The sequence below is a fragment of the Dendrobates tinctorius genome, unplaced genomic scaffold (assembly GCF_039654945.1).
Source record: "Dendrobates tinctorius isolate UK_male_01 unplaced genomic scaffold, ASM3965494v1 ptg000054l, whole genome shotgun sequence".
Lineage (NCBI taxonomy): Eukaryota > Metazoa > Chordata > Amphibia > Anura > Dendrobatidae > Dendrobates > Dendrobates tinctorius.
In genome coordinates this window covers 19,139,131-19,164,926 of record NW_027361722.1, presented here as the reverse complement: position 1 = coordinate 19,164,926, position 25,796 = coordinate 19,139,131, and the positions used below count along the sequence as shown (strand labels likewise).

At 43.5% G+C, this 25,796-nt stretch overlaps 1 protein-coding gene across 3 annotated transcripts in view; it reads right to left on the bottom strand.

The window, feature by feature from the left end:
- Positions 1-467: 467 nt before the first annotated feature.
- C2CD2 (C2 calcium dependent domain containing 2) overlaps positions 468-25,796 on the bottom strand; it is a 65,850-nt gene continuing 40,521 nt past the window's right edge. For all 3 annotated transcript variants that reach the window (XM_073577208.1, XM_073577207.1, XM_073577209.1), the window contains 7 exons: positions 17,352-17,416; positions 16,864-16,979; positions 15,473-15,653; positions 14,889-15,002; positions 14,679-14,806; positions 12,921-13,212; positions 468-7,967 (listed from right to left, as the gene is read on the bottom strand). In XM_073577208.1, the coding sequence (XP_073433309.1) occupies positions 7,753-7,967; positions 12,921-13,212; positions 14,679-14,806; positions 14,889-15,002; positions 15,473-15,653; positions 16,864-16,979; positions 17,352-17,416 (1,111 nt within the window). In that variant the 3' untranslated portion in view covers positions 468-7,752. The remainder of the gene's footprint in view (positions 7,968-12,920; positions 13,213-14,678; positions 14,807-14,888; positions 15,003-15,472; positions 15,654-16,863; positions 16,980-17,351; positions 17,417-25,796) is intronic.

The following is a 25,796-nucleotide window of genomic DNA, read 5'->3' as shown; positions in this document are numbered from 1 at the left end:
AAGGAAAATAGTTGTAAAATATAAATAGACTAATAGATGAAACAGTAAAGTCATAAAGCTGAAATAGTAAAAAAAAAAAAAAATGCTAAAAATAGTGAAAAAATATAGTAAAGAAAATGGTAACAATATAATAAATAAAATAAGTAAAAAAAAAATCTGTAAAACATAAATAGTAAAAATATAACTGGGTAAAAAAGTATACCAAACCAATAAATGAAAAAGTAAACAAAAAGTAAAATAGCAAAAAAATGAAAACAATACAGAATTAAATAGTAAAAAAAAAAAAAAAATAGAAATACAAAAATAACTATAAATAGAATACCTATTAAATGGTAGCAAAAAGAATAATTAAAAGAAATGGAAAAGAAAAACAGTTATAAATATAAAAAAAAAAAACCCATAAGGCGATACGGAGCGGAAATTACGATTCTTTTTCTAATTCATGAGAACACGCTGAGCAGTGAAGATTTTGTTTTTCTCCTTTTAATACAGAACATAAACAATGTATAATCTTAATAATGAGAGATAATAAACAGATATAGAATAAAATAAAAATCCTCTGCAGACTTCAAATGTAAACTCGAGGGGGAAAAAATAAAAAAAACAAACAAACAGATCATTCCTATAGTAAGACGGCATTAAATATTAGATCATGTACATTAGAATATTTGCATAATCGTTTCATATGGCTATTAACGCAACCGCGGCAAGAGAGTCTGCACAGCAGGACAGTTAACCCCCTTCATTGTCCGCCTGAGAAGTCTGTAGAGCGCCAGCAGCTGGGGGGTTAATCAGTGTTTTATTTTTTTTCTTCTTTCTGTTACCAGAAGTCGATACCCGCTTTTTTTTTTTCGTTTTTTTCATATGAACACACATCACTCCTCATTCACTCATGCGTCAATCACTACAGGGAGCGCCAGACTGTCCGGCGCATTAGTGCTGTTGCAGGTACACATTCTGTGCATTTCCACATGGCGGGGGGAAGATTTTGAGTTCCTGTCACTTTAAAAATGAAAATTGCATAAAATTTTTTTTTTTACATTTCAAGATTAAGAAATTTACATAAATGTAAAATCTATACAAGGAGCTAAAAGGGTTCTCTGCATTTAGACAGTCCCTTTAAAATTGAGCTGATCGCAAAAAAAAAATAATAATTCCGTAATGATCAGATGTAATCTGTGGTCAACTTGGCAAAAAGTATTCACTTTTTCCTGCAGCTCCCCCACAGGAGAAATGAAGTATTACACAGTGCCCATTCATATCAATAAACATTTATTTCTAGATCCATGATGGTGTAAGAGTTGATCACTTAAAGGGAAGGTGCCGTGTTTTTTCATAATTTAATGTAAAAAAGAAAATAGTATAAAAAGATATTGTCCCCTAAGCTTGACTCAGTGGTGTGTATGGATTTTTTTTTTCTGTAGTAATTCAGCCACTGGGGGCTGCCATCTTGCCTCTCTGGCTGCTGAACGACACTTTCCATGCTCATTTACGGCAGTCCCTGGGCATAAGAGACAATAGTCGGCTGCCGACCCTATCTCTTTCATTGCAGCTGCATCAGGAGTGAACTGGGCACACCTCTGTGGGCAGCTCAATCACAGCTTTAGTTGTGGCCAGGCGCCAACTTATTAGAGCCCAGTGCTTTCCTTTTAGCTTCATTTACACTCTATTGCAAGCCCTGGATGCTGTACTGTTCCAGCATAACAGGGCTTGGATGTTCACTCTGCACATACCAGCTGCAGGAGAGGAACCAGGACGAGCTCCTGCACACCAAGCTGCTCTTTCCAAAACACACGGCCAGCTGCTGCCCCTGCAAAACACAGGAGGAGCTGCTCCCTGCTGCTTCAAAACACTTGGCCATCTGCTGGACATCTAATCCTATCCTGTGTAATACTGATTGCTGAGCTGTGTATCTAATCCTTTCCTGTGTGATACTGACTGCTGAGCTGTGTATCTAATCCTCTCCTGTGTGATACTGATTGCTGAGCTGTGTATCTAATCCTCTCCTGTGTGATACTGACTGCTGAGCTGTGTATCTAATCCTATCCTGTGTGATACTGATTGCTGAGCTGTGTATTTAATCCTCTCCTGTGTGATACTGATTGCTGAGCTGTGTATCTAATCCTCTCCTGTGTGATACTGTCTGCTGAGCCGTGTATCTAATCCTCTCCTGTGTGATACTGTGTGCTGAGCCGTGTATCTAATCCTCTCTTGTGTGATACTGACTGCTGAGCCATGTATCTAGTCCTATCCTGTGTGGTACTGACTGCTGAGCCGTGTAGCTAATCCTATCCTGTGTGATACTGATTGCTGAGCTGTGTATCTAATCCTCTCCTGTGTGATACTGTGTGCTGAGCCGTGTATCTAATCCTCTCTTGTGTGATACTGACTGCTGAGCCGTGTATCTAATCATATCCTGTGTGATACTGACTGCTGAGCCGTGTATCTAGTTCTCTCCTGTGTGATACTGTGTGCTGAGCCGTGTATCTAATCCTATCCTGTGTGATACTGACTGCTGAGCCGTGTATCTAGTTCTCTCCTGTGTGATACTGACTGCTGAGCCGTGTATCTAATCCTCTCCTGTGTGATACTGTGTGCTGAGCCGTGTATCTAATCCTATCCTGTGTGATACTGACTGCTGAGCCGTGTATCTCATCCTATCCTGTGTGATACTGTGTGCTGAGCCGTGTATCTAATCCTATCCTGTGTGATACTGCTCTCCTGAAATACTCTGTGCTGCTGTCACCCTGCTCCCAGAATCCTTGCTGCCTGCCATCCTGTGACCGAAGACCCCATTCCTCTCCTCAGATCCTGTCCTAGCGATGTGTGAAAGCGAGGCGACAGGGGCCTGATATATGGTGGAAGGAGCAGGGTGACAGCAGCACAGAGTATTTCAGGAGAGCAGTGTGCTGGTCTATGGGGGGCGCCCTGTTCGGTGCCAGGGATTGTACATAGAGCGCTGTGTTTTATACACATGGATGGACCGTCTGCTTGTCTGCTCCACAGAAATCCAGGAAACATGTCTGCTGATTGATGACCTGTTCTGATCCAGACTTTGCATGCAAAGACAGTCAGTAACTTTGCAGGCCCCATCACAATGGCTGCTCACTGTGTTACTAGATGTCATCCTCTCTTTTCTCTTAGCAAACACCCAGAAGGGGAGGAGAGGAGTGACACCACACCCATGTCAGCAGACTCCGCCCATAATCACTGCAGGACAGTAATGTTAGCTAGTTGCACACTAGGTTTTTGTGCCAAATTTCAGTAGCTGCTCCCCCTAGTGTTAAAAAGTGGAATTGCCAAACTTTTTAAAATTATTTTTCATATTTTACAAAATTAAAAACATGATAATATTTTTTAAGAAAATGTAAACATTAATTCTTCACATTTTTTCAATTGCTGAAAAAAAGAAAATTTTGGATGGCACCTTCCCTTTAAGGAATTCTTTAAATTTTTTGCACTTTTATTTTTTTCCTTCCGTCTCCCAAGAGACATGGAGTTTTTTTTTCCCCCTTATCGTGGTTACCATATGCGTTAATTAATCTTATATTTTGATAAGTCAGACTTTTACGGACGCGGCTAATTTTTTTTTCTGGATGGGAAGAAGATGGGTTAAAATTTTTGATTTTTCATTTTTTTTCAAAACTTTTTTCTTTTTTTTGTAGCCCCCTTCAGGCAGTGGTCCCCAACCTTTTATGCACCAGGGACCGGCTTCAAGCAAGACCATTCTTCCATGGCCCGGCAGGGTGGGGATGGAGGTGTAGCTTTGGTCATAAGGGGGCGGGCTATGGACCGGGTTGTAGTTTGGTAGTGCATACTTTTTTAATTTTAACATTTATAATGTGAATGTGACTCAACTCACCATAGGTTTTGAATGAGTGGGAGCACCGGGCTTGTTTCCCTGCATCAGTGGGAGCACTGGGCTTGTTTTCCTGCAACAAGACAGTCCCATCTAGGGGTGATGGGAGACAGCGACACCCTTATATGCGTGGCTCCGCTCCCGCCCTTGTATGCGTGGCTCCGCTCCCGCCCTTGTATGCGTGGCTCCGCTCCCGCCCTTGCATGCGTGGCTCCGCTCCCGCCCTTGCATGCGTGGCTCCGCTCCCGCCCTTGCATGCGTGGCTCCGCTTCCGCCCTTGCATGCGTGGCTCCGCTCCCGCCCTTGCATACGTGGCTCCACTCCCACCCTTGCATACGTGGCTCCGCTCCCGCCCTTGTATGCGTGGCTCCGCTCCCGCCCTTGTATGCGTGGCACCGCTCCCGCCCTTGCATGCGTGGCTCCGCTCCCGCCCTTGCATGCGTGGCTCCGCTCCCGCCCTTGCATGCGTGGCTCCGCTCCCACCCTTGTATGCGTGGCTCCGCTCCCACCCTTGTATGCGTGGCTCCGCTCCCACCCTTGCATACGTGGCTCCGCTCCCACCCTTGCATACGTGGCTCCGCTCCCACCCTTGTATGCGTGGCTCCGCTCCCACCCTTGTATGCGTGGCTCCGCTCCCACCCTTGTATGCGTGGCTCCGCTCCCACCCTTGTATTCGTGGCTCCGCTCCCACCCTTGTATGCGTGGCTGGGCTCCCCCATCATGCTTACCCTCATACCGTCGCTGAACTTCCCTGCATCTCTATCCTGGCACGTCAGCTTCTTCCTGTGCGGAGCGGTCACATAGTACCTCTCATTAAGGTCATGAATATGAACGCCATGCCTATGGGAGTGGAGTGGCGTCCATATTCATGACCTTAATGAGCGGTACTACGTGACCGCTCAGCACTGCATGAAGCTGCCGCGCCTGACAGCGATGCAGGAACTGAGGGTGAATATCAGTCTTCTGGAAGCCGGCGGTTGCAGCTGTCACTACAGTGCTACAGCCGCCAGCTCCCCTTGTGTCCAGCATTCTGAGCCATGGCTCCGCGGACCGGCAACAGAACTGCAACGGCCCGGTCCTGGGCCGCGGACCGGTGGTTGGGGACCCCTGCCTTAAGGAATATGAACCTGCGATCGTTTGATCACTAGTGCTATGATATTAGATGGGGTTCTCCTTAAAGTGACAGGAATCCTTCATTTGCACTGACTACAATGTGTAAAGCGCACCTGCTGCATAGATTCCAAATTCCTACAGATCGAGGGCACAATCACACACTTTTTTTCACAGATCACCCTCACCCGACCCCTCCCCCCCTAAAAAAAAAAAAAATCCTAGAACTGCTCCTTTAAGAAAATAGATAGTAGTAGTGACTCAGTTTCCTGCCCCATGTTAACATTGGCTCCGAATGTAAAATCTTGCATCACTTTAATATTTAATGTATTTTCTACACTTAACTGTCTGAAAACATCTATGTGGAAACCGTCAGCATGGCCATTTCCTACATGGCCAGCTTAGCCGAATTCAAAAGTTTCATGGATCGACCGCCGGTCTCCTAACCTGAACTTAACAGCCTATTTTATGCCAATGCGTATGATGCGTGCGGTTCATGTGACCCGCGGTCTGTCTGGAAATCGCAATGGACCCGTGCTTCATGGAAGTCTGAATTTTGTTGGTTTTTTTTATTTATGCATTTTCTTTGTATTATTTATTATTTATTTTATTATTTATTTTTATTTTTTTTGCAAAATGGGAATTACTGTTTTTTTTTATTACCTAGAAACTAATAAAAAATAAATTCCGGCATAGAGACAGCTTGCTGACGGTTTCACGTAGGTTGCAAAAAAATAAAATTAAAAAAAGAAGGTAGAAACAAATGGGAAAAAAAATTCCTGTTGCGAACTGGAAACTGTCAGCAAGGTGACGAAAAGTAAGAAGAAAAAAAAAAAAAAGTAATGAAAATATATTACAAAGTGTCCAGGTTTTACATTTACAGACAGTGTAAGTCAATATCGGCCGCAGGAAATTCCTAAAAAAAAAAAAAAAGCATTCCGAGAATGGACGCTACATCACAGTATGGCTGTCGAGGCGGCCATTTTGTGTGTCAAAAAAAAAAAAGTGCTGTCGGCATCAGTGATGTCACCAATGGCTCCGTCACTGTGGAGTGTATGGGAAAGAAGGCGACAGGATGGGCAGGTCATCCTGCAGCCGCCATTTTAAAGTGCAGGCAGAATCGCTAAAGGGCTATAGGCAGTGCTTTGGTACGCGGCTTGGGGGGGGAGCGGTGGGTAGATTTGCACCCCAAAAATAACACAGAAGTGCCCAATTGTTGGCACATTTGCATAAGTCCAGCCCCTTCAAGGTACAAACTTCGAGGGGGCGAGCAGAGGTTACGGTCACACACAGGCCCGGAGTCCCCCGGTGACACCCCGGGCGCAGGAGTGTTGCCTTGTGGAGGCTACAATGGCGGCCGCATAGGTAGTAGTCACCCAAAACGGGTTGAACGAAAGCCGCAATCTAATCGGTTGCTATGGGCAACCCTGTTTAAAATAATTAGAAGAAAACCTCTATTTGGTTTCTATGAATAAAAAAAAAAAAATCTATAGTTTTCCCATAGCAACCAACAAATAAAGGAATAACTCGTGTGGTTGCTACGGGCAACAGCAACGCTTTCTCTTCGATATTTTATGATTTTTCTGTGATTTCAGAGATTTCGGATTATCGGAGGTTGTCGACCGGAGTCATAAAAAGATGGTATAAAGGTCACAGAGTATGTGCTGAATCCGGGAAAAATCCCTTTAATTCCACATTACTGGGAATTGATGGATTTTCAGATGTCCTGGATAAGTGGCGTCATGTGTGTATATATATATAATTACATTTTCCAGGATATCTGCCATTTATCAAATTCCAGTAATCTGGAATTAAAGGGATTTTTTCCTGCGCTTACTAAATAGCGGGTGCACTTTTGCTTCCCCTTTGGAGGCATATTTTTCTTCTCTGTTCACACCCAAAGCTGCATTCGCAGTTCTCCTGAGGGAAACGGTGACATGTCTAGGTCACATGTCTGACAGGGGGGTAGAACGAAACTGTAGTCTGCTTCCAATGGCGACCAGCAGAATTTGAAAGCAGCAAGTAAAGATGAGGGGGGACAAACAACCCGGGCCCCAATGACGACCCCGTAGCCAGGGGCCCCCGAGTGCCATTTATAATACCAGTCTCCTCTTAGGTGACGGCATGAAGCGGAGATCTTTCATAAAGATGATGTAATAATTATATAACCCCCCAATATGTCTATTATTTACATTATTAGTGTTCGGGGGGGGTCTGTTGCTTGAGGATATAGGTATACGTGGCGCTATCGAGCATCGCCGGTATCCCCTGCCCCCCATCTGCAGGTACGATGGAGGACACCATTGGCTCATAAATACAACAAGCGACTCCGTGACAAAGCTTACATTCTGAGGTGAATCCACACTACACGGCGGACGCCATTTTGTAGTAACCCACAAAACCCCGTACTAACCGGTAATATCCCCCTGGAGGGAGGAGGTACGCCGCAATCAATGGCCGCCTCAGTTGAGAACATTTGCACTGATATCGGTGTGGTTCACAAAATGGACGCCTAGGCTATGTTCTCACACGAGTATTGCTTCAGCTCATAAAATGGCTGCCTCCATTGTGCATTGGAGATGAGCAACCTAAAAGGGCTCCTAAAATCTCACAGTGTTGAGCTAAAAGACAAAAAAACAAAAACAAACAAAAGCGGATATTTTATAAGGTTTGCTTGGCTCATGAGGGTCCTCCTCGCCTTTAAAGTTGACTTCATGCCTTATTTTTCCCCCTCAGGGACGAGGGCCGCGACGTCTTGGTCAGCCATCTTGGCTTGTCCCGAGTTATCGATTTTCCGCTTCTTGCTTATTTTTCTGCTTATTTTTAGGAAGAAGCTTCTTGTTGAGGATCCGGGACAACGTGGCGCGCTTCTTGCGGTGCTCCGATGTCCCCTGCCCTTCTAGGTAGACCAGGTCGTTGTGGGACTGACTCATGCTGGGGTCTTTCTGCTGGTGCCTCCGACGGAAAAACAGCTTCGCTCCTTTGTGTAAAATTCCACCTGCGGGAAAACGGAAGGTCAGTTATGGGTTTAACGGCAGCGGTAAAGAAACGTAACGGTTGAGGGTCTGCACGTAACTAAGGACAGGAAAGCGTTGACCGCCATAGCCTAAAGGAGACCACACAAGGCCTCACTAAGGGGAAAACTAGATCAGCGATCAGCCATGTTTGATTCAGACAATATCTCCAAGAGCCTATCGCAATATGTAGTAGGTGTAATAATAATATTAGCAAATACCGCTAATCAGAAATGTAGTATAGTTCTTCTGATTCACTACGTTGTTTACCCAATGTTCAGGGCATTACAGTAGCTTAGGTATCCATAGTTACGACAACTAATAACTAACCAACTGTCACTATATGAGTGGTCGTAACCATGGATACCTAAGCTACTGCAATGCCCTGCATATGGGGTAACTGACATAGCAAATCAGAAGAACTATACTACATTTCTGATTGGAGGTATTTGCTAATATTATTATTATACCTACTACACAGCGGATGTCGAGAAGATGTTAACATGGCTGATCCTTGGTTTTCAAAGAGATAAGCTGGCAGGAGAGGCGCTCAGATCCCCCCTATTTATGAGCTGGGTTCCGGGACCCTTCCATGTCGGACACTTATTGCACATCCTAGGTCTAAGAGGTGCATAAATCCCTATGGAATGAGTTCCAAAAATGTTATCATGCTAGTCCATCGCTGAGGATTTGGAACCCTGTATCAGAAAAGCAGAGCTCCTGTAAAATTGTGAGCCCATTAAACACACGGCCACGTCGGACCCCACTAATGTCGGCCCACGAGGGCCAAGGGTGAAGAAGGGAACAAAAATGAGACACACACAAAGGAAACGTGGCGACTTACTGTGCGAGCAATTAACGGAAGTTGGTGAAAAGATCCTCTTAAGGTGACAGACGGAAAGAAAGACGATGAGAAAGAGACAAACAGGAAAATGACCAATGAGAGATGATCGGACAGACAGTATGGAGCTTTCATTCACGCCGTCTCCCAGAAATCCTAGCGCCTTGGGGGGAGGATTTGTTTTGGGTTTTTTGTTGTTTTTTTTTTTTGCAAATTTTTGTTCAAAATATGTTCCAGATTTAAAAAAAAAATTCTACAAAAAAAAAAAAAAATTAGGAGCATGCAGTTTCTCATTTTTTGCCCCAACACTTTCCACAGCAGCCTGCAGTTGAGAAAGAAAAAAAAAAAGAAAATAGCCAATATAATACACCTCCGAGAAGACTCCAGTTTCAGTTTTCGCCCCTCGGTGTCTTCTTTTTGACACCCTCATCCCCAGATTCATACGCACAAATATTCGAGTCCTCCTGACTCGCTTCCTCCAGATACAGTCAGCTGTGAAAAGAAATACTCGCTCGGCCAGATGGGGGCGCTACTGCTATGAGGCTATTATCACAGCTGCAGGATTCTTTTTTTTTTTCTCCATTATACAAAATAAAGCAACTTTCTAAAGAGTTTGGAAAATGTAGAAATGCTCCACCGATTTTCTGCTGCAGCCGCGTGTGTGTCATTCCTTCACCTAACTAGCTGGTCAGCAAAACCTGAGCTCTGCTCCAGGCTCTGACAGCTCTCTCTGCTCTTCTCAGTGTTAGGCCGGGATCACACTTGCGAGAAACTCGCACGAGTCTCGCACCTCCATACCCGGCACTGTCGCCGGCACTCGGGACCGGAGTGTGCGGCTCCATGTATTTCTATGCAGCTGAACGCTCCGGTCCAAGTGCAGGCAGCAGACTCGTGTGAGTTTCTCGCAAGTGTGACCGCGGCCTTAGAGATAGCAGCACAGAGGGAGAGAAGGTTGTACATGGAAGATCAGAGAGTGGAGAGGGGAACTCTACATCCAGCCTATATTACTGGGAGAAATATCAGGAGAGAAGACATGGCACTCAACTTGATGATTATGAAAATTTTAATGCAGTCCAAAATCAACAACGTTTCGGTCCCAGAGTGGACCTTCATCAAGTACCGACTGCTCAGTTGATTTTGGACTGCATTAAAATTCTCATAATCATCAAAAGTTGAGTGCCAAGTCTTCTCTTGATATTACTCATGGGTTATGAATGTGATCCTACTTAGGCACCACTCACAGCAGTGCCACGTTATATCCTCTATATAATACTGGGAGAGACACACAGCTCACATCCAGCCTATATTACTGGGAGAGACACACAGAGCTCACATCCAGCCTATATTACCAGGAGAGACACACAGACCTCACATCCAGCCTATATTACTGAGAGAGACACACAGAGCTCACATCCAGCCTATATTACCAGGAGAGACACACAGACCTCACATCCAGCCTATATTACTGAGAGAGACACACAGAGCTCACATCCAGCCTATATTACTGGGAGAGACACACAGAGCTCACATCCAGCCTATATTACCGGGAGAGACACACAGCTCACATCCAGCTTCTGTTACTGGGAGAGACACACAGAGCTTACATCCAGCCTATATTACTGAGAGAGACACACAGAGCTCACATCCAGCCTATATTACCGGGAGAGACACACAGACCTCACATCCAGCCTATATTACCGGGAGAGACACAGCTCACATCCAGCTTCTGTTACTGGGAGAGACACACAGAGCTCACATCCAGCCTATATTACTGAGAGAGACACACAGAGCTCACATCCAGCCTATATTACCGGGAGAGACACACAGAGCTCACATCCAGCCTATATTACTGTGAGAGACACACAGCTCACATCCAGCTTCTGTTACTGGGAGAGACACCCAGACCTCACATTCAGCCTATATTACTGGGAGAGACACACAGAGCTCACATTCAGCCTATATTACTGGGAGAGACACACAGAGCTCACATCCAGCCTATATTACTGGTAGAGACACACAGACCTAACATCCAGCCTATATTACTGGGAGAGACGCACAGACCTCACATCAGCCTATATTGCTGGGAGAGAAGCACAGACCTCATATCAGCCTATATTACTGGGAGAGACACACACAGCTCACATCCAGCTTATGTTACTGGCAGAGACACACAGAGCTCACATCCAGCCTATATTACTGGGAGATACACTCCCACATGACAAAAGTCTGAAATTTAGAAGCAAAATGTATATCAGGGGTCTGGATTGAATGAAGATTGCAGCCTGCAATTTTTTTAACTAAAGGTAACCATTGGTATATGGAAAAATCACTGGAGGACATAACTTGAAGAGGACTACTCTGTGCTCAATGTAATGCTGTCTTTTTCCTAATTTAAACCAGACTTTTATTAGGGTATATGCACACATTGTTTTTTCCTTTGGTTTTGCTTGCTTTTATGGCCAATGTGAACATGCTTTTACATCATGCATGTCATTCAATTCTACTTCAGTTCAGTTTTTTTGTTTTTTCTTCAGCATTTTTGTATTCAGTACAAATAGGGTGTGGCCTCCATTCTACTGAGCTGTGTAGTTTATTTAGTCCCTCTGAAGCTGGGTGTCCGTTTGGGACCCAGAGACTCTGCTACTATTCACACTAGGTAGGTTTTAACCGTTAGTGTAGTTACTGTCTCAAATGGGTACACCTTGTCGTGGTGGGACAGCTTTATACTTTTTTGATCAAAATAGTGTTTACCAAGTACCCTATGTTATTTAATGCACTTGCTTTTTTACTTATTTATTTTTATTAGGGTATATGCACACATTGTTTTTTCCTTTGGTTTTGCTTGCTTTTATGGCCAATGTGAACATGCTTTTACATCATGCATGTCATTCAATTCTACTTCAGTTCAGTTTTTTTGTTTTTTCTTCAGCCTATATTACTGGGAGAGACACACACATCCAGCCTATATTACTGGGAGAGACGCACAGAGCTCACATCCAGCCTATATTACTGGGAGAGACGCACAGAGCTCACATCCAGCCTATATTACTGGGAGAGACGCACAGACCTCACATCAGCCTATATTACTGGGAGAGACACACAGACCTCACATCAGCCTATATTACTGGGAGAGACGCACAGAGCTCACATCCAGCCTATATTACTGGGAGAGACGCACAGAGCTCACATCCAGCCTATATTACTGGGAGAGACGCACAGAGCTCACATCCAGCCTATATTACTGGGAGAGACGCACAGACCTCACATCAGCCTATATTGTTGGGAGAGACGCACAGACCTCATATCAGCCTATATTACTGGGAGAGACACACACAGCTCACATCCAGCTTATGTTACTGGCAGAGACACACAGAGCTCACATCCAGCCTATATTACTGGGAGATACACTCCCACATGACAAAAGTCTGAAATTTAGAAGCAAAATGTATATCAGGGGTCTGGATTGAATGAAGATTGCAGCCTGCAATTTTTTTAACTAAAGGTAACCATTGGTATATGGAAAAATCACTGGAGGACATAACTTGAAGAGGACTACTCTGTGCTCAATGTAATGCTGTCTTTTTCCTAATTTAAACCAGACTGGTCCTTGCTAGATCAGATTTAAGATGAAAAGTTCTATGAACATATATTGCCTATCCATGGAAGAGATGATAAATGTGTGATTGCTGGTGGTCCGGCTGCTGAGATGCCTACTAATCCAGAGAAAGGTGGGGCCAAAGTTTCCTGCGAGAATGGAACAGTAGTGAGCATGTGCGACCACAGTTCCTATACAGAGCGGATGGAGCAGTGGTCGCTCATGCTCACTGTAGCACTCCAGGGGACTGGGACACCCCCTATTCTTGTTGTCAGTCGATCCCCCAGTGATCATATATCTATCTGGTTTTATAAAGAATCCTGATCCCATTAAAAGACATATTCCCGGAAAAAACATATGAGTTCACTGGAGAAATGGTAATGAGATGCAAATGTATGCAGACGAGAAGCGTCAGATTATCACCACTTGGCTAATTACGTAGATTCACAGTGTGAGGTGTAATTACGGATTACCACAGCGGGAGCAGCACTGTTCACAGACCTTTCGATTTTCGGATGCTCCCCGTCTCCGACATGCTCAGGTTACTGACAGATACTAATTCCGAGTCCGGGTCCTCCGTTCCATTCCCGTTCCACTCCCCCAGCTGACTGCCCTGCTCCCAGACGTCGTCTTCCAAGCTCATGGCTGGCATGGTGCTGGCAGACGCCAACGGCAGATCTTTATCGCTGGCGGTCTTGACGTTGTCAAAGGACGAGTCGTTCATGATCGTGTTGTCCATGGAGGCGGCGTAATTCGACATGAGGGTGGCTTCATCGTCCTGAGTAAGCACACTCTGAGGAAGCACAAAGTGCAGTGCAGGGAAATAAGTGCTCCTTAAAGGGGTGGTTCAACAACCCCGGATAAATGTAGGAACGCTGAGGGTCTGATCCTCGGAACCCTCAGCCATCCCTTGTGTGAATGGATTGGTAGTGAGAATGTGCGACCGGTCTGGTGGTCGCACATGCTCACTAGCGTGCCATTCATAAACAAAACTTTAGGTCCCTGTTCCCAGGATCGGTGAGGGTCGAAACAGCTGGACCCCCAGTGATCATACCTCAATCATCTATCCTCAAACCCCTTTAAATACAACGCTGTGACATAGCTGATGCGTATGTATCACACTAATAGGGACCCATGGCCATTATTATTAGGGGCCCTGATTTCGTTAAAACTTCGCTTGGTAACTTTTATAAATAAAGCTAGTTAGAAAAAAAAAAATATTTTTTTATGTGAATAATAAATGTAATATATTAAAAGAAAACAAAAAAGTATTTAAAAAAAAATTAACTACAAAGCACAGCAAAGAATAAACTACATGAGCTTCCCGGTCGAGAGGTGTCAGTCCAGGGGTGGATTGTTTTCTAATTTGCCCTTTCTATGATTTTTTATTTCTTTTAGATTTTAGAACATTCTTTTAAAATATTTTTTTCTTATTAAATATTTTTGAATATAATAATAATAAAATAAAATACAAGTAAAATAGAAATATTAAATAATATAAAAAGAAAAAAAGTAAAAGAAAATAAAATTATATTTTTTTAATCCTATTGGTAAGCCCTCAAAATTGTATGAATTTTAGGGAAAAAAAAGTATATTTTTTGAGCATAAAATATCCAATATTAATAATATATATATATATATATATATATATATAACAAAAAGGAAAATAAAATAAATATTTTCATTTTTTTTTTATATTTCAATTTTATATTTCTGGTTAAAAAGATCTAATAATAAAACAAAATGCAAATAAAATTGAAATATAAAAACAAAGAAAAGTAAAGAAAATGTTATTGTTTAATCCTATTGGTAAGCCCAACAAACGTTATGAATTTTCTAGAGGAAAAAAATATATGTATGGGGGTAAAAAAAAAAAAAATCAAATAATGATAAAACAAAAGCAACTATAATTAAATATAAAAAAATAAAAAAAAATAAAATAACATATTTTTTAATCCTATTGGTAAGCCCAGAAAATTTTATTTCTGGAGGAAAAAAAGTAGCGTGTATTTTTGGGTAAAAAAAAAAAAAAAATCCAATACAAAGAAAATGAAAACATAAAAAAAGAAAAAAAAGTAAAATAAAATAAAATTTGTAATATTGTAAGCTGAAAATTTTTTTACAAATTTTCTGGAATAAAAAAATCGAATTTTTTCTACTATTTCTAAAAAAATAATCGAACACAAGGGTTAGGCGTATGGGGGATGTTGTCCGTACAGCATGGTTGCCCCTCGCTTGCACCGATCTGCAGGCTCTCACCTTGGAGATCCCTGATATGATGATGGTGCTCTTCTTCCGTGGGGACTTTAGGGACTGTCGGGAGGATTCCCTCAGCTGTCTTATGGCGACTTCGGCCACCGGGTCAGAGCCGTTCAGCATCAAGAGTTCTGGTCCCAAAACAAAGAAAATGACCGTAAGGAATGGCAAGATGTAAAAAGTCGGACAAATGGAGGAGGACTGGTGTGTTACCTGTGTCTGACGAGGACAGCGCCTTGCTGACCACGCCGGTTTGGGAAGGAATGGCTTGTATAGAGAAATCCCTCTCGATCACTTTTATTTTAGGGGGGGTCCTTGAGGGCGATTCTGTAAGGACGAAGAAGACACCAAAGATTTAAGACTTTTTGACCCCCTTAGAAAGTGCAGGGGTGGCTGATGACTTTTATCTAAATGCCCTGGGAGGAACCAACCTATGTAAGTAGGATTTCGGAACATGGGTCTAGATGCGACTTAAAGGGGTTTAGTAAAATTGCCAAGTGCTTGTAAAAACGAGGAACTTCGCAACTTACCTCTTTTTTAAAAAATCCTCTCCGTTCACAAGAAAGGACGAATTTTCGTCCTATGGTTGACTGCTCTGAGTCTACTCTATGTCACGGAGGAGAACCATGGTTGGATTCATTTCCTTTATACTCCGAGGAGTATACTCCCACCTAAAAGGCTGCCAAAACTTTACACTGCAGCTCTGCTTCTTCAGACTGGCTGCCATATATTAGCACAAGCCCACCACAAACCTAGCAGGAGCCTACCCCGGGTCCTGATCCCCGGGACCGACGTACCTGATGTCTTATCACTATAGCCGGCAGCCGGACTCTTTCCCTCTGTCCTCGGCTTTGATGTGACAGAGGTGACGGTGGTGACCACGGTGCCACAAGGCATCACCGTCCGGTCCTTCTCTACTTTTTTGGCAGGGACCGGAACCGTCCAGGATTTCATTTCATTCGGTTCCACGAACAGAAACTGGAATCAATAATACGGAAAAATCCCAGAAATGAACACAAGGTTATTCACACAAGTCACTTCTCCAGGGTCTGGAGATATGAAATGACCCAAATTTAAAGGTTCATTTTTGCGTTGACGGAGCCGTGTGACGTCATGTTTTTTTTGTTTTTTTTTTGCATGGCGGGAAGTAGTTTTATTTGTTTGATATGATTTTGGGGCACATATTATCTTTTTTTGCTGCAATTTTGGGGAGAGGTGCAGCAACCAAAAATCGTCAATTCGGGCGTTTCATCTTTTTTTAAGCTTTTTAATGGTGTTTACCGTACAGGTTAAAGGGGTATTCCAATCTCCAAGATCTTATCCTAATATATAGTAGGTGTAATAATGATAATAATATTAACAAATACCTCCAAATAGAAATGTAGCATAGTTCTTCTGATTTGCTATGTCACTTACCCCATGTGCAGGGCATAGCAGTAGCTTAGGTATCCATGGTTGTGACCACTGTCACTATATGAGTGACCGTAACCATGGATACCTAAGCTACTGTAATGCCCTGCACCTGGGGTAAATGACATAGCGAATCAGAAGAACTATACTACACTTCTAATTGGAGGTATGTGCTAATATTATTATTATTACACCTACTACATATTGGGATAGGATTCTAGAGATAGGAATAACCCTTTAAGTTTTATATTTTCATAGATATGACTTTTAGTGAAGCAATAATATTGAATTTCCTTCTTTTTTTTTTACTTGGAAATGGGGGAGGAGTGTGATTTAAAATATTTTTGATTTTTTTTTTAATATTTATTTTGAAAACTTAATTTTTATTAGCCCCTTTTTAGAGAACTTGAACCTGCGAATCGTTTAATCACTGCCGCGATATTACAGAATGTAGTGATAGTGAATTTAGCGATCTCATGTAAATATATAGGTGTATAAAGATGGCGGTGACTGGCGCCTTCACTTACCCTCTGCCTGCCATGGAGTGTCAGGCACCCGAATTGGGGCAGCAGAGGGATAGCGACACCGAAACGCAGCATTTAAGGGGTTAAACAGGAGCGATCGAAGCAAGCTCCGGTCGCTGCCGCTGGCAGCAGGTGTGGGCGGGCTTAGCGCTGGGTCGTATTTGGGTGGGCTTAGCCCCTACGTACACGCCATATTGTCTTACACCCCAAATTATAGAGGGCCAATTATTAACATCTTTATTACAGGTACCTACCTGAGCGCTGATTGACCCGGACAAGGGGTTGTTGGGGTTCAGTGAATAATTTTGCCTTCCTGAGGGGTTCTTCCTGAATAGATCCAGGGGTACAGTAGCGCAGGCCAACGGGGGGACTTCAGGAAAAAAAAAATATATATATAAATTACGGTTTGTCTTCTATTATATAGAGGGTCGACAACAATCAGATGTAATCTTCAGGGGAAACTAGGGAGAAAGTGTACAATAATCCAGCAGTGCCCCCGCAGGAGAAATGAAGTATTACACAGTCTTCACCTAAATCCATGCATACACGCCCCGCACCATGGGCCGTATGGACAATCTGCACACTGACGACCATTTGGAACAGGAGAAGATTGCTACAGTATTTTTTTTTTCTGCCGCCAGAGACTATAAATTAATTTACGATTGTTGATTATTCAGAATATTTGCATAAATGGTGCCGGATTATTAAATATTCTGGATGAATGGAGCGCCATAGTACTCACTCCCAGCGGGGGACCCAGGACCACTGATCTGCAGCTGCAGCTCTCTGGACTTTGCATTCAGCTCACTGCAAGAAAAGGAGGAGAAGGGAAGAAGGTTTTCTCCAGTCCTACACCTGTGTGGCAGCGACAGGGTCACTAATATACTTACACGGTATCACATACTGGTAGGGTATGTACTGCTATATTACAAGACTGTGTAAAGTACTATATGACCTCGAATCTGGGCTATATAATATACCGTACACCCTCACATCAGGGCTGTATAATATACCGTATACCCTCACATCAGGGCTGCATAATATACCGTACACCCTCACATCAGGGCTGTATAATATACCGTATACCCTCACATCAGGGCTGTATAATATACCGTATACCCTCACATCAGGGCTGTATAATATACCGTACACCCTCACATCAGGGCTGTATAATATACCGTATACGCTCACATCAGGGCTGTATAATATACCGTATACGCTCACATCAGGGCTGTATAATAAACCGTACACCCTCACATCAGGGCTGTATAATATACCGTATACCCTCACATCAGGGCTGTATAATATACCGTATACCCTCACATCAGGGCTGTATAATATACCGTATACGCTCACATCAGGGCTGTATAATATACCGTATACGCTCACATCAGGGCTGTATAACATACCGTACACCCTCACATCAGGGCTGTTTAATATACTGTATACGCTCACATCTGGGCTGTATAATATACCGTATACGCTCACATCAGGGCTGTATAACATACCGTACACCCTCACATCAGGGCTGTTTAATATACTGTATACCCTCACATCAAGGCTGTATAATATACCGTATACCCTCACATCAGGGCTGTATAACATACCGTACACCCTCACATCAGGGCTGTATAATATACCGTATACCCTCACATCAGGGCTGTATAATATACCGTACACCCTCACATCAGGGCTGTATAATATACCGTATACGCTCACATCAGGGCTGTATAATACACCGTATACCCTCACATCAGGGCTGTATAATATACCGTATACCCTCACATCAGGGCTGTATAATACACCGTATACCCTCACATCAGGGCTGTATAATATACCGTATACCCTCACATCAGGGCTGTATAATATACCGTATACCCTCACATCAGGGCTGTATAATATACCGTACACCCTCACATCAAGGCTGTATAATATACCATATACCCTCACATCAGGGCTGTATAACATACCGTACACCCTCACATCAGGGCTGTATAATATACCGTATACCCTCACATCAGGGCTGTATAATATACCGTACACCCTCACATCAGGGCTGTATAATATACCGTATACGCTCACATCAGGGCTGTATAATATACCGTACACCCTCACATCAGGGCTGTATAATACACCGTATACGCTCACATCAGGGCTGTATAATATACCGTACACCCTCACATCAGGGCTGTATAATATACCGTATACCCTCACATCAGGGCTGTATAATATACCGTATACCCTCACATCAGGGCTGTATAATATACCGTACACCCTCACATCAGGGCTGTATAATATACCGTATACGCTCACATCAGGGCTGTATAATATACCGTACACCCTCACATCAGGGCTGTATAATACACCGTATACGCTCACATCAGGGCTGTATAATATACCGTATACCCTCACATCAGGGCTGTATAATATACCGTATACCCTCACATCAGGGCTGTATAATATACCGTATACCCTCACATCAGGGCTGTATAATACACCGTACACCCTCACATCAGGGCTGTATAATATACCGTACACCCTCACATCAGGGCTGTATAATATACCGTATACCCTCACATCAGGGCTGTATAATATACCGTATACCCTCACATCAGGGCTGTATAATACACCGTACACCCTCACATCAGGGCTGTATAATATACCGTACACCCTCACATCAGGGCTGTATAATATACAGAACACCCTCACATCAGGGCTGTATAATATACCGTATACCCTCACATCAGGGCTGTATAATATACCGTACACCCTCACATCAGGGCTGTATAATATACCGTATACCCTCACATCAGGGCTGTATAATATACCGTATACCCTCACATCAGGGCTGTATAATACACCGTACACCCTCACATCAGGGCTGTATAATATACGGTACATCCTCACATCAGGGCTGTATAATATACCGTACACCATCACATCTGGGCTGTATAATACACTGTATACCCTCACATCAGGGCTGTATAATATACCGTACACCCTCACATCAGGGCTGTATAATATACCGTACACCCTCACATCAGGGCTGTATAATATACCGTATACCCTCACATCAAGGCTGTATAATATACAGAACACCCTCACATCAGGGCTGTATAATATACCGTATACCCTCACATCAGGGCTGTATAATATACTGTATACCCTCACATCAGGGCTGTATAATATACCGTACACCCTCACATCAGGGCTGTATAATATACCGTACACCCTCACATCAGGGCTGTATAATATACCGTATACCCTCACATCAGGGCTGTATAATATACCGTACACCCTCACATCAGGGCTGTATAATATACCGTACAGCCTCACATCAGGGCTATATAATATACCGTACACCCTCACATCAGGGCTGTATAATATACCGTACACCCTCACATCAGAGCTGTATAATATACCGTATACCCTCACATCAGGGCTGTATAATATACCGTACACCCTCACATCAGGGCTGTATAATACACCGTATACCCTCACATCTGGGCTGTATAATACACCGTATACCCTCACATCAGGGCTGTATAATATACCGTATACCCTCACATCAGGGCTGTATAATATACCGTACACCCTCACATCTGGGCTGTATAAAATACCGTACACCCTCACATCAGGGCTGTATAATATACCGTATACCCTCACATCAGGGCTGTATAATATACCGTACACCCTCACATCAGGGCTGTATAACATACCGTACACCCTCACATCAGGGCTGTTTAATATACTGTATACGCTCACATCTGGGCTGTATAATATACCGTATACGCTCACATCAGGGCTGTATAACATACCGTACACCCTCACATCAGGGCTGTTTAATATACTGTATACCCTCACATCAAGGCTGTATAATATACCGTATACCCTCACATCAGGGCTGTATAACATACCGTACACCCTCACATCAGGGCTGTATAATATACCGTATACCCTCACATCAGGGCTGTATAATATACCGTACACCCTCACATCAGGGCTGTATAATATACCGTACACCCTCACATCAGGGCTGTATAATATACCGTACACCCTCACATCAGGGCTGTATAATATACCGTACAGCCTCACATCAGGGCTGTATAATATACCGTACAGCCTCACATCAGAGCTGTATAATATACCGTATACCCTCACATCAAGGCTGTATAATATACCGTACACCCTCACATCAGGGCTGTATAATACACCGTATACCCTCACATCTGGGCTGTATAATACACCGTATACCCTCACATCAGGGCTGTATAATATACCGTATACCCTCACATCAGGGCTGTATAATATACCGTACACCCTCACATCTGGGCTGTATAATATACCGTACACCCTCACATCAGGGCTGTATAATATACCGTACACCCTCACATCAGGGCTGTATAATATACCGTAAACCCTCACATCAGGGCTGTATAATATACCGTACACCCTCACATCAGGGCTGTATAATATACCGTACACCCTCACATCAGGGCTGTATAATATACCGTACACCCTCACATCAGGGCTGTATAATATACCGTACACCCTCACATCAGGGCTGTATAATATACCGCACACCCTCACATCAGGGCTGTATAATATACCGTACACCCTCACATCAGGGCTGTATAATATACCGTATACCCTCACATCAGGGCTGTATAATATACCGTACAGCCTCACATCAGGGCTGTATAATATACCGTACAGCCTCACATCAGAGCTGTATAATATACCGTATACCCTCACATCAGGGCTGTATAATATACCGTACACCCTCACATCAGGGCTGTATAATACACCGTATACCCTCACATCTGGGCTGTATAATACACCGTATACCCTCACATCAGGGCTGTATAATATACCGTATACCCTCACATCAGGGCTGTATAATATACCGTACACCCACACATCAGGGCTGTATAATATACCGTATACCCTCACATCTGGGCTGTATAATACACCGTATACCCTCACATCTGGGCTGTATAATACACCGTATACCCTCACATCAGGGCTGTATAATATACCGTATACCCTCACATCAGGGCTGTATAATATACCGTATACCCTCACATCAGGGCTGTATAATATACCGTACACCCTCACATCAGGGCTGTATAATACACCGTACACCCTCACATCAGGGCTGTATAATATACCGTATACCCTCACATCAGGGCTGTATAATATACCGTAAACCCTCACATCAGGGCTGTATAATATACCGTACACCCTCACATCAGGGCTGTATAATATACCGTACACCCTCACATCAGGGCTGTATAATATACCGTACACTCTCACATCAGGGCTGTATAATATACCGTATACCCTCACATCAGGGCTGTATAATATACCGTACACCCTCACATCAGGGCTGTATAATATACTGTACACCCTCACATCAGGGCTGTATAATACACCGTACACCCTCACATCTGGGCTGTATAATACACCGTACACCCTCACATCAGGGCTGTATAATATACCGTATACCCTCACATCAGGGCTGTATAATATACCGTACACCCTCACATCAGGGCTGTATAATATACCGTACACCCTCACATCTGGGCTGTATAATACACCGTACACCCTCACATCAGGGCTGCATAATACACCGTATACCCTCACATCAGGGCTGTATAATATACCGTAAACCCTCACATCAGGGCTGTATAATATACCGTACACCCTCACATCAGGGCTGTATAATATACCGTACACCCTCACATCAGGGCTGTATAATATACCGTACACCCTCACATCAGGGCTGTATAATATACCGTATACCCTCACATCAGGGCTGTATAATATACCGTACACCCTCACATCAGGGCTGTATAATATACCGTACACCCTCACATCAGGGCTGTATAATATACCGCACACCCTCACATCAGGGCTGTATAATATACCGTACACCCTCACATCAGGGCTGTATAATATACCGTATACCCTCACATCAGGGCTGTATAATATACCGTATACCCTCACATCAGGGCTGTATAATACACCGTACACCCTCACATCAGGGCTGTATAATATACCGTACATCCTCACATCAGGGCTGTATAATAAACCGTACACCATCACATCTGGGCTGTATAATACACCGTATACCCTCACATCAAGGCTGTATAATATACCGTATACCCTCACATCAAGGCTGTATAATATACAGAACACCCTCACATCAGGGCTGTATAATATACCGTATACCCTCACATCAGGGCTGTATAATATACCGTATACCCTCACATCAGGGCTGTATAATATACCGTATACCCTCACATCAGGGCTGTATAATTTACCGTACACCCTCACATCAGGGCTGTATAATATACCGTACACCCTCACATCAGGGCTATATAATATACCGTACACCCTCACATCAGGGCTGTATAATATACCGTACACCCTCACATCAGAGCTGTATAATATACCGTATACCCTCACATCAGGGCTGTATAATATACCGTACACCCTCACATCAGGGCTGTATAATACACCGTATACCCTCACATCTGGGCTGTATAATACACCGTATACCCTCACATCAGGGCTGTATAATATACCGTATACCCTCACATCAGGGCTGTATAATATACCGTACACCCTCACATCTGGGCTGTATAATATACCGTACACCCTCACATCAGGGCTGTATAATATACCGTATACCCTCACATCAGGGCTGTATAATATACCGTAAACCCTAACATCAGGGCTGTATAATATACCGTACACCCTCACATCAGGGCTGTATAATATACAGTACACCCTCACATCAGGGCTGTATAATATACCGTACACTCTCACATCAGGGCTGTATAATATACCGTATACCCTCACATCAGGGCTGTATAATATACCGTACACCCTCACATCAGGGCTGTATAATATACCGTACACCCTCACATCAGGGCTGTATAATATACCGCACACCCTCACATCAGGGCTGCATAATATACCGTACACCCTCACATCAGAGCTCTATAATATACCGTATACCCTCACATCAGGGCTGTATAATATACCGTACACCCTCACATCAGGGCTGTATAATACACCGTATACCCTCACATCTGGGCTGTATAATACACCGTATACCCTGACATCAGGGCTGTATAATATACCGTATACCCTCACATCAGGGCTGTATAATATACCGTACACCCTCACATCTGGGCTGTATAATATACCGTACACCCTCACATCAGGGCTGTATAATATACCGTATACCCTCACATCAGGGCTGTATAATATACCGTAAACCCTCACATCAGGGCTGTATAATATACCGTACACCCTCACATCAGGGCTGTATAATATACAGTACACCCTCACATCAGGGCTGTATAATATACCGTACACTCTCACATCAGGGCTGTATAATATACCGTATACCCTCACATCAGGGCTGTATAATATACCGTACACCCTCACATCAGGGCTGTATAATATACCGTACACCCTCACATCAGGGCTGTATAATATACCGTATACCCTCACATCAGGGCTGTATAATATACCGTATACCCTCACATCAGGGCTGTATAATATACCGTACACCCTCACATCAGGGCTGTATAATATACCGTACACCCTCACATCAGGGCTGTATAATATACCATAAACCCTCACATCAGGGCTGTATAATATACCGTACACCCTCACATCAGGGCTGTATAATATACCGTACATCCTCACATCAGGGCTGTATAATATACCGTATACCCTCACATCAGGGCTGTATAATATACCGTACACCCTCACATCAGGGCTGTATAATATACAGTACACCCTCACATCAGGGCTGTATAATATACCGTACACCCTCACATCAAGGCTGTATAATATACCGTATACCCTCACATCAGGGCTGTATAATATACCGTATACCCTCACATCAGGGCTGTATAATATACCGTACACCCTCACATCAGGGCTGTATAATATACTGTACAACCTCACATCAAGGCTGTATAACATACCGTACACCCTCACATCAGGGCTGTATAATATACCGTACAGCCTCACATCAGGGCTGTATAATATACCGTACACCCTCACATCAGGGCTGTATAATATACCGTACAGCCTCACATCAGGGCTGTATAATATACCGTACACCCTCATATCAGGGCTGTATAATATACCGTACACCCTCACATCAGGGCTGTATAATATACCGTACACCCTCACATCAGGGCTGTATAATATACCGTACACCCTCACATCAGGGCTGTATAATATACCGCACACCCTCACATCTGGGCTGTATAATATACCATACACCCTCACATCAGGGCTGTATAATATACCGTATACCCTCACATCAGGGCTGTATAATATACCGTACACCCTCACATCAGGGCTGTATAATATACCGTACACCCTCACATCAGGGCTGTATAATATACCGTATACCCTCACATCAGGGCTGTATAATAGACCGTACACCCTCACATCAGGGCTGTATAATATACCGTATACCCTCACATCAGGGCTGTATAATATACCGTATACCCTCACATCAGGGCTGTATAATATACCGTACACCCTCACATCAGGGCTGTATAATATACCATAAACCCTCACATCAGGGCTGTATAATATACCGTACAGCCTCACATCAGGGCTGTATAATATACCGTACACCCTCACATCAGGGCTGTATAATATACCGTATACCCTCACATCAGGGCTGTATAATATACCGTATACCCTCATATCAGGGCTGTATAATATACCGTACACCCTCACATCAGGGCTGTATAATATACCGTACAGCCTCACATCAGGGCTGTATAATATACCGTATACCCTCATATCAGGGCTGTATAATATACCGTACACCCTCACATCAGGGCTGTATAATATACCATAAACCCTCACATCAGGGCTGTATAATATACGGTACACCCTCACATCAGAGCTGTATAATATACCGTACACCCTCACATCAGAGCTGTATAATATACCGTACACCCTCACATCAGGGCTGTATAATATACCGTACACCCTCACATCAGAGCTGTATAATATACCGTACACCCTCACATCAGAGCTGTATAATATACCGTACACCCTCACATCAGAGCTGTATAATATACCGTATACCCTCACATCAGGGCTGTATAATATACCGTACACCCTCACATCAGGGCTG